The sequence below is a fragment of the Ceratina calcarata genome, unplaced genomic scaffold (assembly GCF_001652005.2).
Source record: "Ceratina calcarata isolate Rehan_Ccalc_2016 unplaced genomic scaffold, ASM165200v1 scaffold397.2, whole genome shotgun sequence".
Lineage (NCBI taxonomy): Eukaryota > Metazoa > Arthropoda > Insecta > Hymenoptera > Apidae > Ceratina > Ceratina calcarata.
Genome location: NW_017163090.1, coordinates 557,305 through 576,018, shown reverse-complemented (window position 1 = coordinate 576,018; position 18,714 = coordinate 557,305). Strand labels below are relative to the sequence as shown.

Sequence of the window (18,714 nt, the reverse complement as noted above, 5' to 3'; positions counted from 1 at the left end):
ATAATAAAATAACTAATTTGTATAGTATTTAAATTGAATTTTTAAGATAAAAAAGGTACAAATAATAATGCCCAATATTGGAAATTTCATACTCGTTTGACTGACTGGTCGAATTGCAATATTCAGAATTACTAATAAAAATTTCCGTGTGACAGATTACTGCTGAAATAATTTTGGGAGACAATAAGTGGATTATTTAAACGGCAAAATGGAATTTACATTCGTTGAAATGTGTAATAATATTCGAAAGGAAAGATTATTATGGTTCGTTCGCGGCGCTCGAAAATTCCTTTCATCGGTGATCAAGCGGCACGTCGATTTAATTAAAATTCCGCGGTAACTGCGTATCTAATCCATTCTGCAGCACGTCTTCCATTTGGTTACTTCGTTTTTTCGCATTAACGCGCATAAGGAACAAGTTCAACCAGGAAATGAACGCATTTTGCTTCTTATTGTTAGCATGTAAAGATTGCGAAATCGACGTCATTGTTTTACAAGAAAATTGCTAGATGTGGAATACGAAATCCGAAGAATGGCTGTAATGGCAGTAATGTAGCCAGTTCCTCTTACTCTTGCAGTTCACTCTAATGTACCATAAAAGTTAATACCCTTACCTCGGGCAGTTAGCACTGTACTCGATACTGGTTGATAGAAAGAGATAAAGATAAACCGAACTCATTCATTTCTTTAATTTCCTTGGTTCAATCTTGGTTCTCCTTATATCTTATGGGTAATGGACGTTTAATTTAGAAATACGCCATAGCTCTTCTTAAAAATGTTTACATTATGTCTAGCTCGTAATTAGTTTCAATTCATCTTCTCTGATTTTTCAAACGACTGATAGAGGAACTTTTCTTCTGTTATTTAAGAGTAAATCAAGTTGGATAAACAAGACGAAATGGAAACCCATTTGACCATTGTGGTCAACATTTCCGTGGGCGTATCAACATAATATACGTCCCACAGTCTACTGTAGGATGTCAACGTAGGATGTGAATTTTCATCGGGAATCAATATTTTGAATGCTGAGGCACGTGCCTGTACCTTTTATAGGAATCATTTTATCATCTTTGAAGTTTGAAAAAATATCGACACAAAATATCAATTCCTTAATTATTATCTTTTACTCAATTGATCATTAAATGAACTGATCACTCAATACTTAATGTTACGCGCGGTAGTGAATTTCAAAACGTTTATAGAAAACGAAACACAAAGGGACATTAAGCAAACGACCAGACTCATCCGCACTTCAAAAAACGCAAAGAAAAAGAAAAATGTACCCTAAAAAACTCACATCCTTACGTAGCACGTGTACTAACCATTTTTTACCGTTACGGCAACTAGCCCTGCAATAAAACACTTTCACTAACACCCTAAATCAAGATAAAGATCGAAAACACCTGAAACGCAAATACGGGACTTCCACCATCGGCGAATCCGGACAAAAGGGTCCATTTTCCCACCACCGGAAGGTCGCAGACAGGGTATATCTGATCTTTTAACTAAAGGGAGGATTCGGGACACTCTCGCTTATCAACCGGTACTGAGCACCTCGAGCTTTCCGACATGATTTTACTTTTGCGCTCCGTTATAGTGTCAAGGTACTCAAATGTTTCTGCTGTAATTGTATTTGTTAATAGTGATTATTAAATTATAAGTACTGGAATCTGTATTCAATTAACTAACATCCCTATCTCAATAAGCAGTCGTAGGATCATGTGTGATTAGTGACACTGATATAAATCGGGACAGGGATTTACGACGTCCGTTTGGCTAAGCTCTCAATGCATCTCATAGCCTGATCATTGACTCGCACTCGTTAAAACACTTAATTAAAATCATTGAAGTAGCTGCGAGCATACTATCGTTATTCAAGAGATAAAATTCCATAAGCAAATACGGAAGAAAAACGTTCTTGAAAAAATGGCATTAGGAGTTCAAGGCTTTTGTGCGAGAATGTATTTGAACCGTAATGGACTTCCTACGCGTACCGCGAAGTCCTTTGAGTAAAGCGGTCTACGATAGATGGATAGATATTAAACGGGTTCACAAAGTATTTAACTAGGATTTAATAAGTCTTAATCAAATCAAATATAAGAAGCTTCTCTTAAACCCTCTTTACAAAAGTAAAGCTATATAAACCTACAGTACTCAATTAAACTGTAACTGTTCTGTTCGAGTGAACAATCGTTAAGAAAGTGGAGACTTCGTTGGAATAGTCATTGGAGATACACAAGACGAGCATTCGGGTTTTGGTTCTGTAACAGATTCCACGTTGAAAGTTTCAGCTCGTTAAAAAGCTGCCCAAGAGTTTACTCCTTGAGGCAAACTGCTGTATATCGATACCAACACCGTATTCTTTCCAAGGCCACGTCAGTAAAAGAGTTTTACAGAAACACGTAGCAACTTATGGTCACTTCACTGGAAGAAGTCAAGATGCGATCGTTGTATGTGTCGCTAGCAACCACCGACGTGACACCAAAAGTTTGCCACAACGTGGCCATTAAAATTTTATATGCTGCTTTTTACATCTTGAAATCATAGTCGTCCTGCAAATTAAAAATTAATTGTTCCAATCTCGTCATTGTACTTCGAATTAAACTGCGAATTTTAAATAATTCATCAAGAAACTATACTAGTAATTTCGATTAGAAAAGTGTTTCCTCCATATATGCCTCTTTTCTGCAGCGATACGTTAATTGCGTGAGCTTTCTCGTGTAATTACCTGGACCGATGAAAACCGGTGTCCTGCATCGCGAATATTAGAATGCATGGTCACGAATAATAGTTTTTACCACATGTGTAGGTTGGATTAAAGAGATGTGACTATGAAACGCTTATCAAAATGTATGCAGATTAACGAATACAAGGACTGTTTGCATTAGAAATAATCAATTTTACATTTTCCCTTGGACACGAATATAGAAATAGGAGCCTTCGTATTATTCTGCATACGAAATTTATTTTAGTGAAATTCTATATTGAGAAATAAGAACAGTAAAAAAATGTTAGACAATTAATTATCTCGTAACATTAGCTTCCATAATTATAATTATTACGTTCAACGGTTCTCATTTGTATCAGAAAATCTCATGGAAACTCGATGCTTCTGGAACATGAAACTTCATTACTACATCCACGTACTGCATTATCAAGCTTTTCAAATTCTAATTTAACCACCCAGGTTACGAACAAAGGGCATTCCAATCCGCAGTTTATTAAATATCACGGGCTACCGAAATTTTGTCTTTGTGCCTGCTCGCTATTACCAGACTATTTTTACCACGCTGAGAGGGTAGCCGGACGTTCGGTAATAGAAGTAGCCGCACTGTAATGACACAGCAAGACATATTTCGCTGATATTATTCCTCGTGGAAGTGTTACAGTGTCTAGTTAATAAAAATAGAATACAATGTTTTTTATATTATGGAGTTCAAGACGTTACTTCCCAATTTTAATTTAATTAGTCATGCTTCAAATAAATATGCAGATATTGTTATCTAATAATAATAGCATTCCTTAAGGATGTATAGGCTATACACTTAAACAATGCTAACATGTTGAAATGATTTCTTTTTAATTACAGGAAATGCGTTTTTCTAAAGTACATAAACTTTTGGGATTGACTGTATAGCCAATACATCCTTAAGTCTTATCAACGTTGATAAAAAGCGTCGTCTCGAATCTGAAACATTTTTATGGTTCGTGTGCTGATTTCTCTCACTACATTTCCTTTGGCAAGCGTACCGCGGTCCGCGGTGCATTTTGAACTTGTGAACACCACTTTGGCAGTTAATATCGTGTATAGAAGAGCAGAGGAAGGGAGATTTTCCGCGTCGATAGCCACTCTCGGTCGTCGACATTCTTCCACGCTCTTTCATTCGGCCAACATTTTCGGACTTCAATGATCGTGGCGAATCTCGAACACACATGTCGTTCCGTACGACGTACACGTATTTCTATTCCTCGGGAATGCAATTGCAGGATGCCGCGAATCGATGGGGAATGTTAGCTGACGAGACTTCGAGCTTTATGGGCTGTACATGAGGGAATTTTGGATTTAACTTTTCCTATCCAGCGCGCGTCTGCAAGTTTCTTAAAAGGCGGTGAAACTCAATATCCGGTATTTTTACTGACGCTGACAATTTCATGAAATAAATATCGTGTACAGAATCTCTGATGAAAACGTTTTCAAGACAGACCTTCTAAAATTATCATAAGTACTTCTTTATCAAATCTTATATTAAATTGCCAGTCTACAAATTCGAATCATGAAAAATCAAAATAGAAATCAAATAAATTTAATTAACATGATTTTTAATAGCAGTTGTCACAACCCGCCTGGTTGATAGCTATTAGTGTAACATCTGCGATATCAATTTCTGGGTCATAAGAGCAGCATTAACAATTTGGTATCAGTCTGGTCTCAGATCGATCGCATCGAACCGTCTGATAAGTCTATTCTATCTCGTTTTGCATTAAACTTCGTTGGAATGTGCCTCATACAAATTCACCCCTCAGTCGATATCATCGGCACAACCCCGTGTTATTTGGTGTACAAATCGTATCAGTCAGAACACGCAAGGGCATCCCTTCACATTCTTCTCCCCGTTCTAATCACTCGCCTGTAGTTTTATGTCTCTCGGGCAAATGTAAATTTAACAGGCAGATAAAAGCCGATTTCCCGCGTTTTCATTTAATTACGTTTGATCGATCACCTTTTTCGGTCTAAGTAAGTAAATTCTGAAGACATAGCAGAGATTTTAGGGGCTAGTTAAGATGCAATTTCTCGCTTGGAGCTGTTAATATCCTAGTAACTCGGTTGCTTTTACTTAATGCAATCTCAACGGGAGTTAAATTGAAACTCACCGAGCAGCTACTTAACGTGTAAATTGCTCAAAGTGTTGGCAAACTCTCTGTAGATACTCTGTCTCCCATGGTAAGGCTAATGAACACAATTAAGCCTTATTACACGATACAATCGAATTAACAACTTGCGCTTCATCTAGTTTCCAGTTTAAAATATTGTCGTATGGCTGCGTATTTAGTGAAAGTGGAGATATTAATGCAGAATTTAATCAAATATCGATAGTGATAATTCAAGTTCAATTCGCTCGCAGTCAGATGAAAATTATTTGACATTAAAGTACATAAACTTTTGGGATTGACTGTATAGCCAATACATCCTTAAGTCTTATCAACGTTGATAAAAAGCGTCGTCTCGAATCTGAAACATTTTTATGGTTCGTGTGCTGATTTCTCTCACTACATTTCCTTTGGCAAGCGTACCGCGGTCCGCGGTGCATTTTGAACTTGTGAACACCACTTTGGCAGTTAATATCGTGTATAGAAGAGCAGAGGAAGGGAGATTTTCCGCGTCGATAGCCACTCTCGGTCGTCGACATTCTTCCACGCTCTTTCATTCGGCCAACATTTTCGGACTTCAATGATCGTGGCGAATCTCGAACACACATGTCGTTCCGTACGACGTACACGTATTTCTATTCCTCGGGAATGCAATTGCAGGATGCCGCGAATCGATGGGGAATGTTAGCTGACGAGACTTCGAGCTTTATGGGCTGTACATGAGGGAATTTTGGATTTAACTTTTCCTATCCAGCGCGCGTCTGCAAGTTTCTTAAAAGGCGGTGAAACTCAATATCCGGTATTTTTACTGACGCTGACAATTTCATGAAATAAATATCGTGTACAGAATCTCTGATGAAAACGTTTTCAAGACAGACCTCCTAAAATTATCATAAGTATTTGTTTATCAAATCTTACATTAAATTGCCAGTCTACAAATTCGAATCATGAAAAATCAAAATAGAAATCAAATAAATTTAATTAACATGATTTTTAATAGCAGTTGTCACAACTCGCCTGGTTGATAGCTATTAGTGTAACATCTGCGATATCAATTTCTGGGTCATAAGAGCAGCATTAACAATTTGGTATCAGTCTGGTCTCAGATCGATCGCATCGAACCGTCTGATAAGTCTATTCTATCTCGTTTTGCATTAAACTTCGTTGGAATGTGCCTCATACAAATTCACCCCTCAGTCGATATCATCGGCACAACCCCGTGTTATTTGGTGTACAAATCGTATCAGTCAGAACACGCAAGGGCATCCCTTCACATTCTTCTCCCCGTTCTAATCACTCGCCTGTAGTTTTATGTCTCTCGGGCAAATGTAAATTTAACAGGCAGATAAAAGCCGATTTCCCGCGTTTTCATTTAATTACGTTTGATCGATCACCTTTTTCGGTCTAAGTAAGTAAATTCTGAAGACATAGCAGAGATTTTAGGGGCTAGTTAAGATGCAATTTCTCGCTTGGAGCTGTTAATATCCTAGTAACTCGGTTGCTTTTACTTAATGCAATCTCAACGGGAGTTAAATTGAAACTCACCGAGCAGCTACTTAACGTGTAAATTGCTCAAAGTGTTGGCAAACTCTCTGTAGATACTCTGTCTCCCATGGTAAGGCTAATGAACACAATTAAGCCTTATTACACGATACAATCGAATTAACAACTTGCGCTTCATCTAGTTTCCAGTTTAAAATATTGTCGTATGGCTGCGTATTTAGTGAAAGTGGAGATATTAATGCAGAATTTAATCAAATATCGATAGTGATAATTCAAGTTCAATTCGCTCGCAGTCAGATGAAAATTATTTGACAAATATGTAATGTTTATTAGTTAAATATCCAATTCTCGCACAGTGTAATTAATTACTGCATGTAAATAAGAATGGTGTTATTTATTAAAAATTAATGACCTGTAAATTGTAAAGTACGGTCAGTCGCGGATAAATCATTCTCAATTTGAAATAAACGAAAATGAAAGATTTTATCCAAGGCGACAATTCACCAACGGAACTACTGATACTGCTCATTGTCAATCCTGAAAAAAGTGTCTTGTCAAAGAAGCTCTTCGTCCTCTCGCCCGCTCGTTGAGGTTGGCCCATTATTGTCCATGGTGAACCAGGCGTTTCATTATCGAGTCCTGTCGTCTACATTGTAGATCCCTGGGCATCTGGGATTCATCAGCCCCATACGTTGTATATTGTCCTTCCTAGCCTCGTCTTTTTTAGAAAATAGTATTTTTGTATTTTGACAGTCTAAATTGTGACATCAAAAAATAACATTATCGAATCAGATATTAAATGGAATCAACGTTGAGAATATTTGTTCTCTCCAGCCTGGCGTGAGAAATCTTATTGAAATGTTTGGAACCTCAGGTTCGAGTGTCATTTAGCGTTGGAGAGCGTGTACTTGTTGCGCGAACCGCTTTGCACTTGGGGAGTCAAAAGGGTGCATCCGAACGCGAAGAAACGTAGCCGACGAAGATCGATAAGGTTGGTTTGCCGCAAAGTATACGGGCCTTTGCGCTCCGGAAAATATTTGCTAAATTCTGATAACGTGGTGCTGGCGAGCATACAACAATTTTTTTCGTAAGCTGACCTGATGCAATTTTTCTTTCAACGTTCGTTTTTTATATATTGTTAATAAAATCGTACCATTCGAGGATTTCTTCATTTAAAGGAAAAAGTTTATCTAAAGAGATATGAATTCAACTTGATAAAGAGAATGATTAGATTTTGCTTAGAGTTTGTTTAGGTTTAGATTCTTTATAAAAACATTTGAAATTCCTTTAAAGGCAGTAGTGAAATTTAGTAAGGAAATGTATTTTATTTTCCTTCGGTATATTATCTGTTGTAAAACAACAGCTGTTAGCCAGCTGGGGAAGAAAATCAAATAACAGAAGTCTGGCATATTTGTGCGAAGTCCGACCTTTTCAGAAGAGGCTCTATTATAACCAGACTTTCCTCGGTACGTACGGTAAATACGTACTCTACTCTGCATGTTTCGGACAAACAGATGGAAACCTAAAAAAGCGGTGAAATTTGATGGCAGGGTACGCAGTTTCGCGACGGTTTCCCCTTGCATTCGTAATCCGTGCTCAGCGCGCATAATCATGCGAAACGTCACTTTCGTCACAGTCGCTCTTTCCCTGTCGACGAGAGAGAAGAAAAGCATGAATGAAAAAACTTTCGACGGGTCGCGCTGCTGTGTTTGTCTTCCCTTGCTTGGCCGGATTGTTTAAAATTGCCCCTGACATATTGGAAACGGTTCGATATTTGCGACACGTAGCCTGGCCTATTGACGAGACACGAGTTTCTAAAAGTTTTACGATTAGTTATTCCAAGCCGGCTGTTAGGAACGACGATTTTTATTAGACTTTTCGGCGATAAAGGAACGACGAACGCTTTTGTATTTATAGAGAATTCAATATGAATGAAGATGGACGGTGTTAACATTTTAAAATTTCTACGATGTCTAATACTTTGGAATTGTTCGATGACTAACTAATTTATTAGTATTGATATGGTTTTACTCAGCAACAAATAACCCTAAACATACTCAAAAACTTGAATAACGAATGTTACTCAGCGACAAACAACCCTAAAACTACTCAAAACATCTTTACTCATCCTATCCCAAACATCCCCACTCCTACCCTGCTTTGACCATTAGCCCACGTACTCATACTGACTAGATATAAAAGACCAGAAAAGATGTACGTTTTGGCAGATTTCCGCAGTTCGTACTTACGTACAGAGCTATACCGTCTGATTAAAGTTCTTGGAGTTCCTACTTAACAATTGTTACATTTACTCCTACATTGGAGCACAACAGAATTGTTAGACAAATCTTTTATGCAGAGAGGCGAAACTATCTACCTATTACTACGATTTGATTCTATATATGTGTATTTCGCGTGTAAAAGGAATCCTCATTTTGTGTGCGGCCTTGAGAACCTGTGAATCTTATCGCTTCTATTCTTAAAACGCTGACTCGCAAGGGTTGGTTTAATTCCCTGTTCAAACACAAAGTAATTGGTTTTTTGTAAGAAAGAAAGAGAAACACCTACCGTGGCGTTTCTACTTTTCCAAATATGTTGCGAATTGATAAAACGCTGATTCCGAATGAAAATTCTACGGTTCATGTCTATAGTTATAAGTAAATTAAAATATTACTTGCTGTTACGGATTTTGTTAATTATACCCTTCTGCCACTCTGGCTAAGTTAATAATACACTATTATGTTGGCTTCTAGAAATTAATAATTTGCGAACGTTTCCACAGGCCGGCTATAAATTAATCAATCTAATCATGCCTGTCTGTTAAGCAAAGTAAATTTAATTAACGCCTGATTTTCGTTTCAAGATTGTTTAATATCAGCTCTTCTTTTCTTTTTGATAAGAACAGTATTTTTAAAAATGTAACATAGAGAATAATCAATAGTCTGCGAATTGATTTAAATATTTGAACAAATTCAAGTGAAATCCGATTTTGGTCCCAAATTTCTTTTTTCACTTATCTTCTTTTCTCACTACTGAAGGAAATTCCTGATCTGAGACAAAAATGCCGTGTGTCACGTAAATGAACAGCCGTTCTGCGCGAGTATACAGTGTCTAGCAGTAGTGTGTATTAAATCTCGTGGCTGCTGAAACAAGGAGCTAAACGATTGAAGTAGATAGTGTTTGGGGGTTGTTTTGGTATAAAGGCTGAAACCGGCTAATGGTCGATAATGGAACCGCCTGAATGGCAGCGTAACCAAATTATACTGCCGACTAGTTCTCCGGTTCATGATCCGGAAAATAATATTCACCGGGGAGAATTGCGCGACATTATGCGTATAATTGAGCGAAATCTGTTCTTGTTTCGAGTCGACGTTCTCCAGTGGTCACAACGTGTCACCACGTGTGCGTACCATGATCGGTTAGTCGAACAATTGTTCATCGCGATTGACAGTGCCCCTTGCGATCTCAATCCAGTTCGATGAATATCAATTGTATTAAATAATTGTTTGTGTCTGTCTGTTTGATGTCGTAAGTAATATGTTTAAAATTAAGTTCCAATTATTATTATTTGAATTATTTTACATACATGGAAGAGCTATCTTTTATTTTCAAATATAAGAAATGTAAAAATGTTATGAGTTTCTTATCACGCATTAGTCACGGGCATCGCGTAGCAAATAGATAGCAAATTAGTCAACAGTTGAGTTGCCTTGAGCTGTCATTTGTACTTTTCATTAGCAGTTATCCTATTTGAAGATCGACTACTATGTTATTCTGGCAATGACAATATCAAAGCTTGTTAGCATTCGGTTTTGATAAACCGTTGATAACAACTCTAGTTTCACCTGACATTCTACAGTAGACAAAAAGTAGAATATTTATTTAACTAAAAATAGAACGTTTATTGCAACGTGGCATTATTATAAATTACACATTTTTTTATATTTTGAAGTTCGATGAGAAAGAAGTAATCCGAACTTAATGCTTGAGTTTTAATGATCCGAGATTAATTTCTCCCCGAGGTTTGATTTTGAACTTCAGTTATACTCCTACAGCTCCCTGAAGACGCGAAAACCAATCACGAATACAAGCAATAGAAAAATCACATCTTCCCTCCATCGTCGACCTTTGTGGGTTTACAATCGCCTTGCAACCATCGAATTCACAAAAACGCTTCTTCTTCCCATCTAAACTTTGATTCCCGTTTGATCATCGAACTGATAACGACGTTACACAGCGATCGACTTTTCTCTCCGTGCCCATCGGCAATTCCATATTTCATATGTATGCGCGCCTCTTATCCGGTCGAAATAACGACCCGTATTAGAATGCAGTATTTCATATTAATCGGAAGTAGATTGTTACCGTATTTGTTTCTGCAATACGACTGATGTATTATTCAATATGTCTCTGCGGTATTGGGCCACGTTAATTGACATATTTGGCGGTGAACGTCGTCGCACGACTGATGACCTTTCGTGTCCTGATGTAACGGCCTTGGCCAAACCGATCGTTTCTGAATCGATACCCGCGGCAGAGACACGGTAAAAATTGTAACACTTATCCCAGATATTATACTTTCAACAAATAGCAAAACACGTAGTTTAATCATACTTCAAATCGTATCGCATATTGACTAAAAAGTATACATGATAGCAGATCTGAATCCATCGCACCAACCACTGGTTATCATCACGTTCTCATGATTTCATATCATGCAAATCAGTTTCAGCTTTCCTATAGCAAATATCTATTATATACCGTGTAGCAATGATATTAGCATAACTGATTGAGTAATTAGGGTTGAACATCGGAGCTCAATGCGATTTGATTTGATTATTTGAATAGGGTGATTGACACGGGGTTATGATGGATATTGCAGGTGCGTTCGCCACGATGACGCTGCGAATCATGGGACAGAGCTTCGATACCTGAACAAAGAAACGTCGTGCTCGGTTTCTATCACACGGAGTCAACATCTTCGACAACAGGCATACCTCGCGGGGAGAAAGAGGAATGGTCCCTTGGGCCTTTGGCGTGCCTCTTATCCTCGTTTCTGCTTTGGGTCTTATTCTGAACGGTTACGTTCTACTCGTCGTCCTCGGACTGGGCAAACAGGTAAATACCGAACTCCGGAGATAAGAAAATTCAATGAGAAGTATTCAGTACTTGCATGTAGAAATAAGTTGCCGAGGTAATGTTATGGATAAAGGTGTGCGAGTTTTTGAAGAATTTTAGTGGCTACTTACGATCTCAAGGGATAGGAGAATAATCGTTTGCGAATAATAGATTACTAACATTGTACGAATTAGTTAACAGTGTTGCTTTGTACAACAAATTGCACGCCAAATTAATTTTGTGCAATTAGTTCAATCGGCTAATGACACGAATGATCGTCGGTTATGAATACGCATGAAACTTTTGATGAGAACATTTTCGACGCAAATGCTCGTTGTCGGATGATTATCGATCAGGACACGAACGCTTGTCCTTGCTCTTCAAGCCTTTTTCCAAACCTATGTTGCCCTTCATTGCTTTGGAAGAAACTTTTGGGGATGATTGGTCCTTCGATTGGTTCCCCTTTTCTTCAAGGCATTTCGCAATGTTCAAAAAGTCCCCCCTACAGGGAACCGAGATGGGAATTGAGTTTCCCCAAACATGTGGAACCTTTGAAAGGACCGGACGAACGCGGAAAATTCTTCCAGGTTGTTGCCACATGACGGACTAAGTCGACCTATTGCTTAATACCTTTTAAAACCTTAGTTTATGGCAAGGTCGGTTATTGAGGTACGAGATAAAAGAGGTAAAAAACGTACAAAATGTACAACTCGCTGTAGACAAAATGACAATGCTCGAAATGTTAGTTTAAGCCATCAAAAATAACATTCCCGTACCTACTTATCATAAACTATCCAAACGAAGTCTTCACCTTTTTCGTAATTGTTCCTACGGCCGGAACAAACAGCGTATCGGTTTTCTATGTGGCGCGTGTTATAGGGGACAGAGTAGACCTACAATGGACTTCGATGAAATATAAAAATCATCTAAAGTTGTGTGAAAAAATTTCAGAGTACATGTTACAAAGAAATACTACAAGGATGCTTGATCCGTTTATAGAATTCCTCGCTTTTTAGTATCAGAATCCTTTTCAATCTCGTCATTGAAATTAATACGGTATTAAGATTACGTACTTAGAGGAACGAATAGATACCTTCTACGCTGTACGATTTCCAAGATCGTAGCTAGGCTTTCGCCTTTTAAAAAGTCTCCCTTGAAAGAGGGAGGGCCGCTCCTTTGGCAAGCATGACACATATCACGGCGGAGAAATGAGAAACCCGCGCGGAAGGAAAAGTGGCCATCTGGAAATAGCCTTATGCTTTTACGCGATCCGTTTTAGTGGGTGCTGCTGCTCGCTGACCGTTGCAATTTGAGCATAGCGCGAGACGACTGGTTGGAAAAGATCGCGGGGCTTTTCGACGTAATATCGAAGGCCGGACGTTAGACGACAACCAACGAACTGGGTCGCATGAAACGCGTTCCTTTTCTTCGGGAAACACCCGTCGGATTTGCCATTACCATTGTTTCCTGGGATCACGTTTGTCGTACACGAAATGCTTCTTTCAAATTTCAAATGCCAAACAAAATGTATTTTTGATATACATCGAATTCTTGTCTTTATACTCGTAGCACACTTTTATGACATTGGAGGAATGAGAAATATTTAGGAACATCCAAGATTTTTTATTTATTCCATTTTTGACGATGCTCGAGATATTAAAGATAATTCATGCGATTTTATCCATTTATAAGCCCACGAGCGTGAAGTAGTTGGAAGCTTGTGGAAGGGATCGCGTGAGGTTAGTGGCGTGCCGAGAAGTTTAAATTACTGGGTTGTTGCTGAAAATTAAGATTACACGCTGAAGTTTGATCGTCTTTTGAGGAACTTTCGTTAACGACTTAACCGTGTATCGCGATCACCGTGTGTTCGCAGTCGCAGCAGCCGCAAACTGCCAATACTTTGCTGCTAATACACTTGGGCGCTGTGGAGGCGGCCGTGTGTTTGATATTACTGATCTTTACTACTGGCTCCTGGCCTATCGCTGGCACCTGGTGCGTTCTCCACGGTTTCTTACTGGCCCTTTTGCATCCGGTCGCTCTGTGGACCGTCACCGGATTAAACTGCGACAGGTACATATTTTTTAAACAATATTACAAAAAGAATTCCATTTAATCGTCGGTAAGTTTGACAATACATATTCTGCCTTCTTCATCCGTTCAGTTTTATTTTCGTTAATGCGAATGCTGAGTAATTTTAAACCAAGGTAAGTCGTCCCAGATTCACGATAGAAGTTCCGTGACTAAAATTCATTTTACGATTCTGTGTTCATTTCCGATCCTATTATTTTCGTATGAAGTTCAATAAATTATTTTCGTAAATGTGAAACCTATTTCAATATTTAGAGACATTGTTATAGCCGTACATGTAACATTCAAGGGTTTCTGGTATTGATTTGGAATTATTTGATTCTCTTTCACTATCATTTATTTTATTGAAACAAAACACTTTTCCTCGTTCAACCACCAAACGAGGCAAACCAAATTGAGTTTTTCTACTTCATGTATTGACAGTTCACTCGAAGTGAGGGCATGCGATACCGAGGCTATTTGCCGCGCCTAGGATCTGCTACACTCATTTAGCCTCAGGTTGCCTCATTCGCGTTCGTGCCGAAGTCTCTACCCGCCCTTACGAGGCACAAAGCTGGCAAGCTTTTCAACGCAAGGCATCAATAGAGGGATAGCAGCGGCATTCAATGCCACAGTATCTTTCCGGTCGACACCAGATCTTCGATTCAATCAGAGACCTTTCGACAGATCGTTCTGTCCCCAAGTTCCTATCTTGTATCTACGATTCCCAAGGGGAAAGAGGTCTGATTCCTATTAAGGGGTAGAAACGCGTGAACGTCACCATATATCGACCGCGTCTCATTCATCGATAATGAACAGGAGTCGCCTTACCATTTTACCTATTCACAATCGAGGAAATATGTCGAATCTTCCGATAAATTTAAAGTATAGGTGCCATTGAGAAGTCTTTTTAATCTTAGAATTATCGAACTGATCGTTTTAATAAATACTCAGGTGGATAGTCAGGCAGGCTATATTGTTACCGATCAGATTGTCTCTGATGCTTGTTAGGATAATTGCCATATCGCTATGGCATTTATAGTCACATAAAGGAATTTCGGATTTGCAAGTCAACAATGCGTCATTAGGCTACCTGTGAACTTTACGGATTCTACGCTACTTTCGTAGACGCTGATACACGTACATATCTAGATGCACGATGGAAATCACTTGCCAAAAATAAAATAATATACATAATTCTATGTCATCGGCTATAGATAAGTAGCTATAGATAAGCGAGACTGTCTGAGGACAAATGTCACCTCTTGTACGACAAATATTTTTCGGGGGAGAACAGTATGAATCTGCGGGGGCTTATGGATAAAAATACAGGGAGACGCTCCAGCGCTAGTTCATAGATGCATGACCTCAGACTGATCGAACGATATTTTATTCACTACGGATTTAAAACCGTTGCATTTCTTCCCGACAGCCGGTCGCGACCTTTTCCTCCCTGCTTCGGCACGTCTTCTCTTTTTTCATTATTCACCCTGACGTGTCGCGTAATCATTTAGCAGTTATTGAAAGAGACAGCAGCCAGAAGAAGCTCATTAAATTATACTAATTAGATGATTTATTCAATCTCGTATCAACTTCAGTATCGATTTCGACATCCTATTTGCTTGTATTGGATTTAGAACACGGATGATGAGTTTATTCTTTGAATGCTTCGTGTAGTGAATTCCATCCCTAGGTTTGAACCCATCACTGAATTCGACAAATCAGAAACTTGTTGGATCTATTATGCAGATACTACGCGATCGCCGCGCCGTTGCACTACGCCGCATTGGTTTCGCCACGACGCGTTGCGGTCGGCTTAGCTGCATCGTGGACAGGGGCCCTGTTTTTGTGCATCTTACCCTTCTGGGGCCTGGTCCCACCTTACAGGTTTGTTCGTTAAACAATTATTTATTTCAATATTTCATACTTTCGACTGTGACTATATGTATGCTTTCAAAGCGCGCATCAAATTGTTAAAGCATGTCTCTTAATACTAAATAAAACAAATGTTTCTCTAACCAGATGATCTTGTACGTTCCTACATTTTCCTCCGTGAATGGAAGTCTGTTTTAGTGATGGCACATCTGAACATTGATCGTTAAAGTAATAGATATGGCAGATCTGCTCATTTTCCTTCGTGAAACTGATTTGCAATTGTAATCGCCTCTCGTCGAGATTCAAATTTTTTACTCATTTCTGCATTTCGCGTAATGGTTTTAGGAAACTGAAGCACGGTTTTTTCTCGAGTCGTTCGTTGCGTGATGAATGTTCGCTGCAACCTAGATAAGATTCTTACTTACTTATTGAGTTTATTGCGCTGGATAGTCAGTGCATCAAGGCGATTAGTTTTGTTTTACAATTTGATTACTAAATCTGTATTATAGACTGAAGTCACATATTGAAATGAAAGTACATTTTATGGAAAGAATATTTCGTTTCTGTTCTCACAACTGCAGATACAGTCCGGGGCTGGGCTGCTGCGCGCCGGATTTTGGGAACGACTCGTGGGGCTTGGCCGCGGCGCTTTACGGCGCGGTTTACGCGATCCTGGGCCTGGCATTGCCCGCGATCCTCGTAACCGTGTGCAATCTGCGTGTGCTCGGGATCGCCCGTTATCACCGTCATCGCATCGCGAGCGCAATTTATGAAGTCACCCTGAGCGCCCAGGCGACCATCACCCATCAACGAAACCCGTTCTTCGTGCCGACTGTCACCGCGTCCTCGGTCGTTAGTCCGCCACGGTTTCACAGCGCTGCCAGGACGGTTTGTACATTTACAAATGCAATTGCGTGCAATAGTGCTGGTTCAGCAACAGTTGGCCTTTGCTTGCGTTCATTAAAGATATAGGACGATTTTATTTAAAAATATTTGCAGATTAGATGTTTCGATTGACAGATCGAATCTTTTTTTTAACAACACAATTTGATACATCAGGAAACACGTCGAGCTATTTTGATACGTTTAATTATGGTTTCGATTAAAGAGAGCGTCATCAATTTCCAGGTAATGCAACTGGTCGGTTCGTTGTACTTGCTTTACTTCCCGTATTGCGGGCTGATCCTCTGGCAAGTCTGCGACGTCGGCATTCAGCCGCACCTCTACGATCACCCGAAACTTGCTTCGGTGGCCTCGCTCCTGCTTGCTTGTTCGCCGCCTATCAACGGCCTCCTTTACGGATTGAAATCGCAGACCCTCAGGCGATCCGTCCAGAACTACTGGCGGAAAAAGGCGACCAAATCGGAACTCCAACAAGTAACATAAATAAAACAGAGTTTTATTAAAAATATCTTATCCTCTTTCTCGAAGTTCCTTCATCACGATGTCAATTAATCTCCCGATTAATTCATAGATATTAGAGTAACTGTTAATACATATATATTTCCGTTTTATTTTGATCAACGTCGTTAGGCAATCCGCACGTCCCAGCACTTTTCCTTTCCCTTCATTTTAGTCAGCTACTACCTTCGTCCCATAAATTCCTTTCCCCCAAATGTAATATTCCGAGAAGGGTCGATCCTCCACAATGGGTTCTATCTAATTTAGGAGATCCAGGCGAGGACGCCGAGCGCCGCTGGATCCCGGCGACCGTCCGGAAGCGGTACCGGATCCTTCTTCCCTTTTCCGCCGTTGCAGCGAAGACTGAGCGAGGCGTTCCTTGCACTAGGCACCTGCAGAACCGGAAACAGCTTCGACGGCAATAATCTCGGATTTAACCGCAACAGGCTGCAGCCGGCGGCGTCGTGCAACACGCTCAGAGTACCGACGTCCGAATCAGGTTAATACCGTAAAGCTCGGAATGGGAAATGGGGACGCGGCAAGCCCCGACTATCGAACCGTTTCGCTGATTAAGGCGCGTAATTATGATCATAATTAATTTATGTGTACGCAGGTGAAAGCAAATTGGTGAGATCGAGCGCCAGCGCGGCCAGCCTGATGGGTCCGCATTATAGGAGCGATTTTATAAGCGGCGACGTGGCCACTGGATGTTCCATAGCAATGAACGAGACCCCGAAGAGGAGCCCGAGGATTCTTATTACGAGGGCTTGCAGCGAGGAGAGCCAGGATGGCGGGAGTCCGTTGCTGAGGAAACCTTATCTGGTGAACGCCCTTCCGTGCGACAGTAATTATTTTTATTCTTCAGAAAGCGAATTTTAGATTTTAAATATTGCACAGGATGAATCAGTAAGAAGTATCATAAGTTATGTTTGTGTTCCATCGAATTCAAGTATACTTTAAACTATATTTCCTACTGACTCCTCGTGTATATCTAACACGAGAAACAATTCTAATGTTAATTACATTGATTAAGGCGCGTAATTATGATCATAATTAATTTATGTGTACGCAGGTGAAAGCAAATTGGTGAGATCGAGCGCCAGCGCGGCCAGCCTGATGGGTCCGCATTATAGGAGCGATTTTATAAGCGGCGACGTGGCCACTGGATGTTCCATAGCAATGAACGAGACCCCGAAGAGGAGCCCGAGGATTCTTATTACGAGGGCTTGCAGCGAGGAGAGCCAGGATGGCGGGAGTCCGTTGCTGAGGAAACCTTATCTGGTGAACGCCCTTCCGTGCGACAGTAATTATTTTTATTCTTCAGAAAGCGAATTTTAGATTTTAAATATTGCACAGGATGAATCAGTAAGAAGTATCATAAGTTATGTTTGTGTTCCATCGAATTCAAGTATACTTTAAACTATATTTCCTACTGACTCCTCGTGTATATCTAACACGAGAAACAATTCTAATGTTAATTACATGTCTCTTGACGCACTGAATTCAACTTCAACATTGGCACAAAAATATTCTTATGTACATTTATCTTATCGTTTTAAAGAGCGAAGGTGGCGACATTGCAGCACTGGAAGCGACAGCAGTACAGGAAGCAGCGAGGCGAGCATTTGGACCACTGGCGTCGCTCAGAAGCTGCAGGCGAAGGCGAGCGCAAAATGCGGAACAGATGTGTGGCCCGCGTCGAGGAGATTCGCGCGGGGAAAAAATTTGGAAGAAGGTCCGCTTCTGTTCAGCGTGAGGCCTAGCAATAACAGTGAGAGCAGCGATACCACAGACACCACAGCTACCACGACCACCACCACGATGGCCAGCAAGCCGGCCGCGATGGTGAGTGGTGATGAATTCGATAACCGAGACCAACAG

General features: G+C 39.9%; 1 protein-coding gene across 2 annotated transcripts in view; it reads left to right on the top strand.

The window, feature by feature from the left end:
• Positions 1-18,714, top strand: part of LOC108626361 (uncharacterized) — a 40,675-nt gene that overhangs the window by 18,761 nt on the left and 3,200 nt on the right. For both annotated transcript variants that reach the window (XM_018026986.2, XM_026814748.1), the window contains exons 2-9: positions 11,255-11,490; positions 13,364-13,560; positions 15,307-15,444; positions 16,014-16,320; positions 16,561-16,809; positions 17,101-17,332; positions 17,447-17,677; positions 18,395-18,678. In XM_018026986.2, coding sequence (XP_017882475.1) covers positions 11,389-11,490; positions 13,364-13,560; positions 15,307-15,444; positions 16,014-16,320; positions 16,561-16,809; positions 17,101-17,332; positions 17,447-17,677; positions 18,395-18,678 — 1,740 coding nt within the window. In that variant the 5' untranslated portion in view covers positions 11,255-11,388. The remainder of the gene's footprint in view (positions 1-11,254; positions 11,491-13,363; positions 13,561-15,306; positions 15,445-16,013; positions 16,321-16,560; positions 16,810-17,100; positions 17,333-17,446; positions 17,678-18,394; positions 18,679-18,714) is intronic.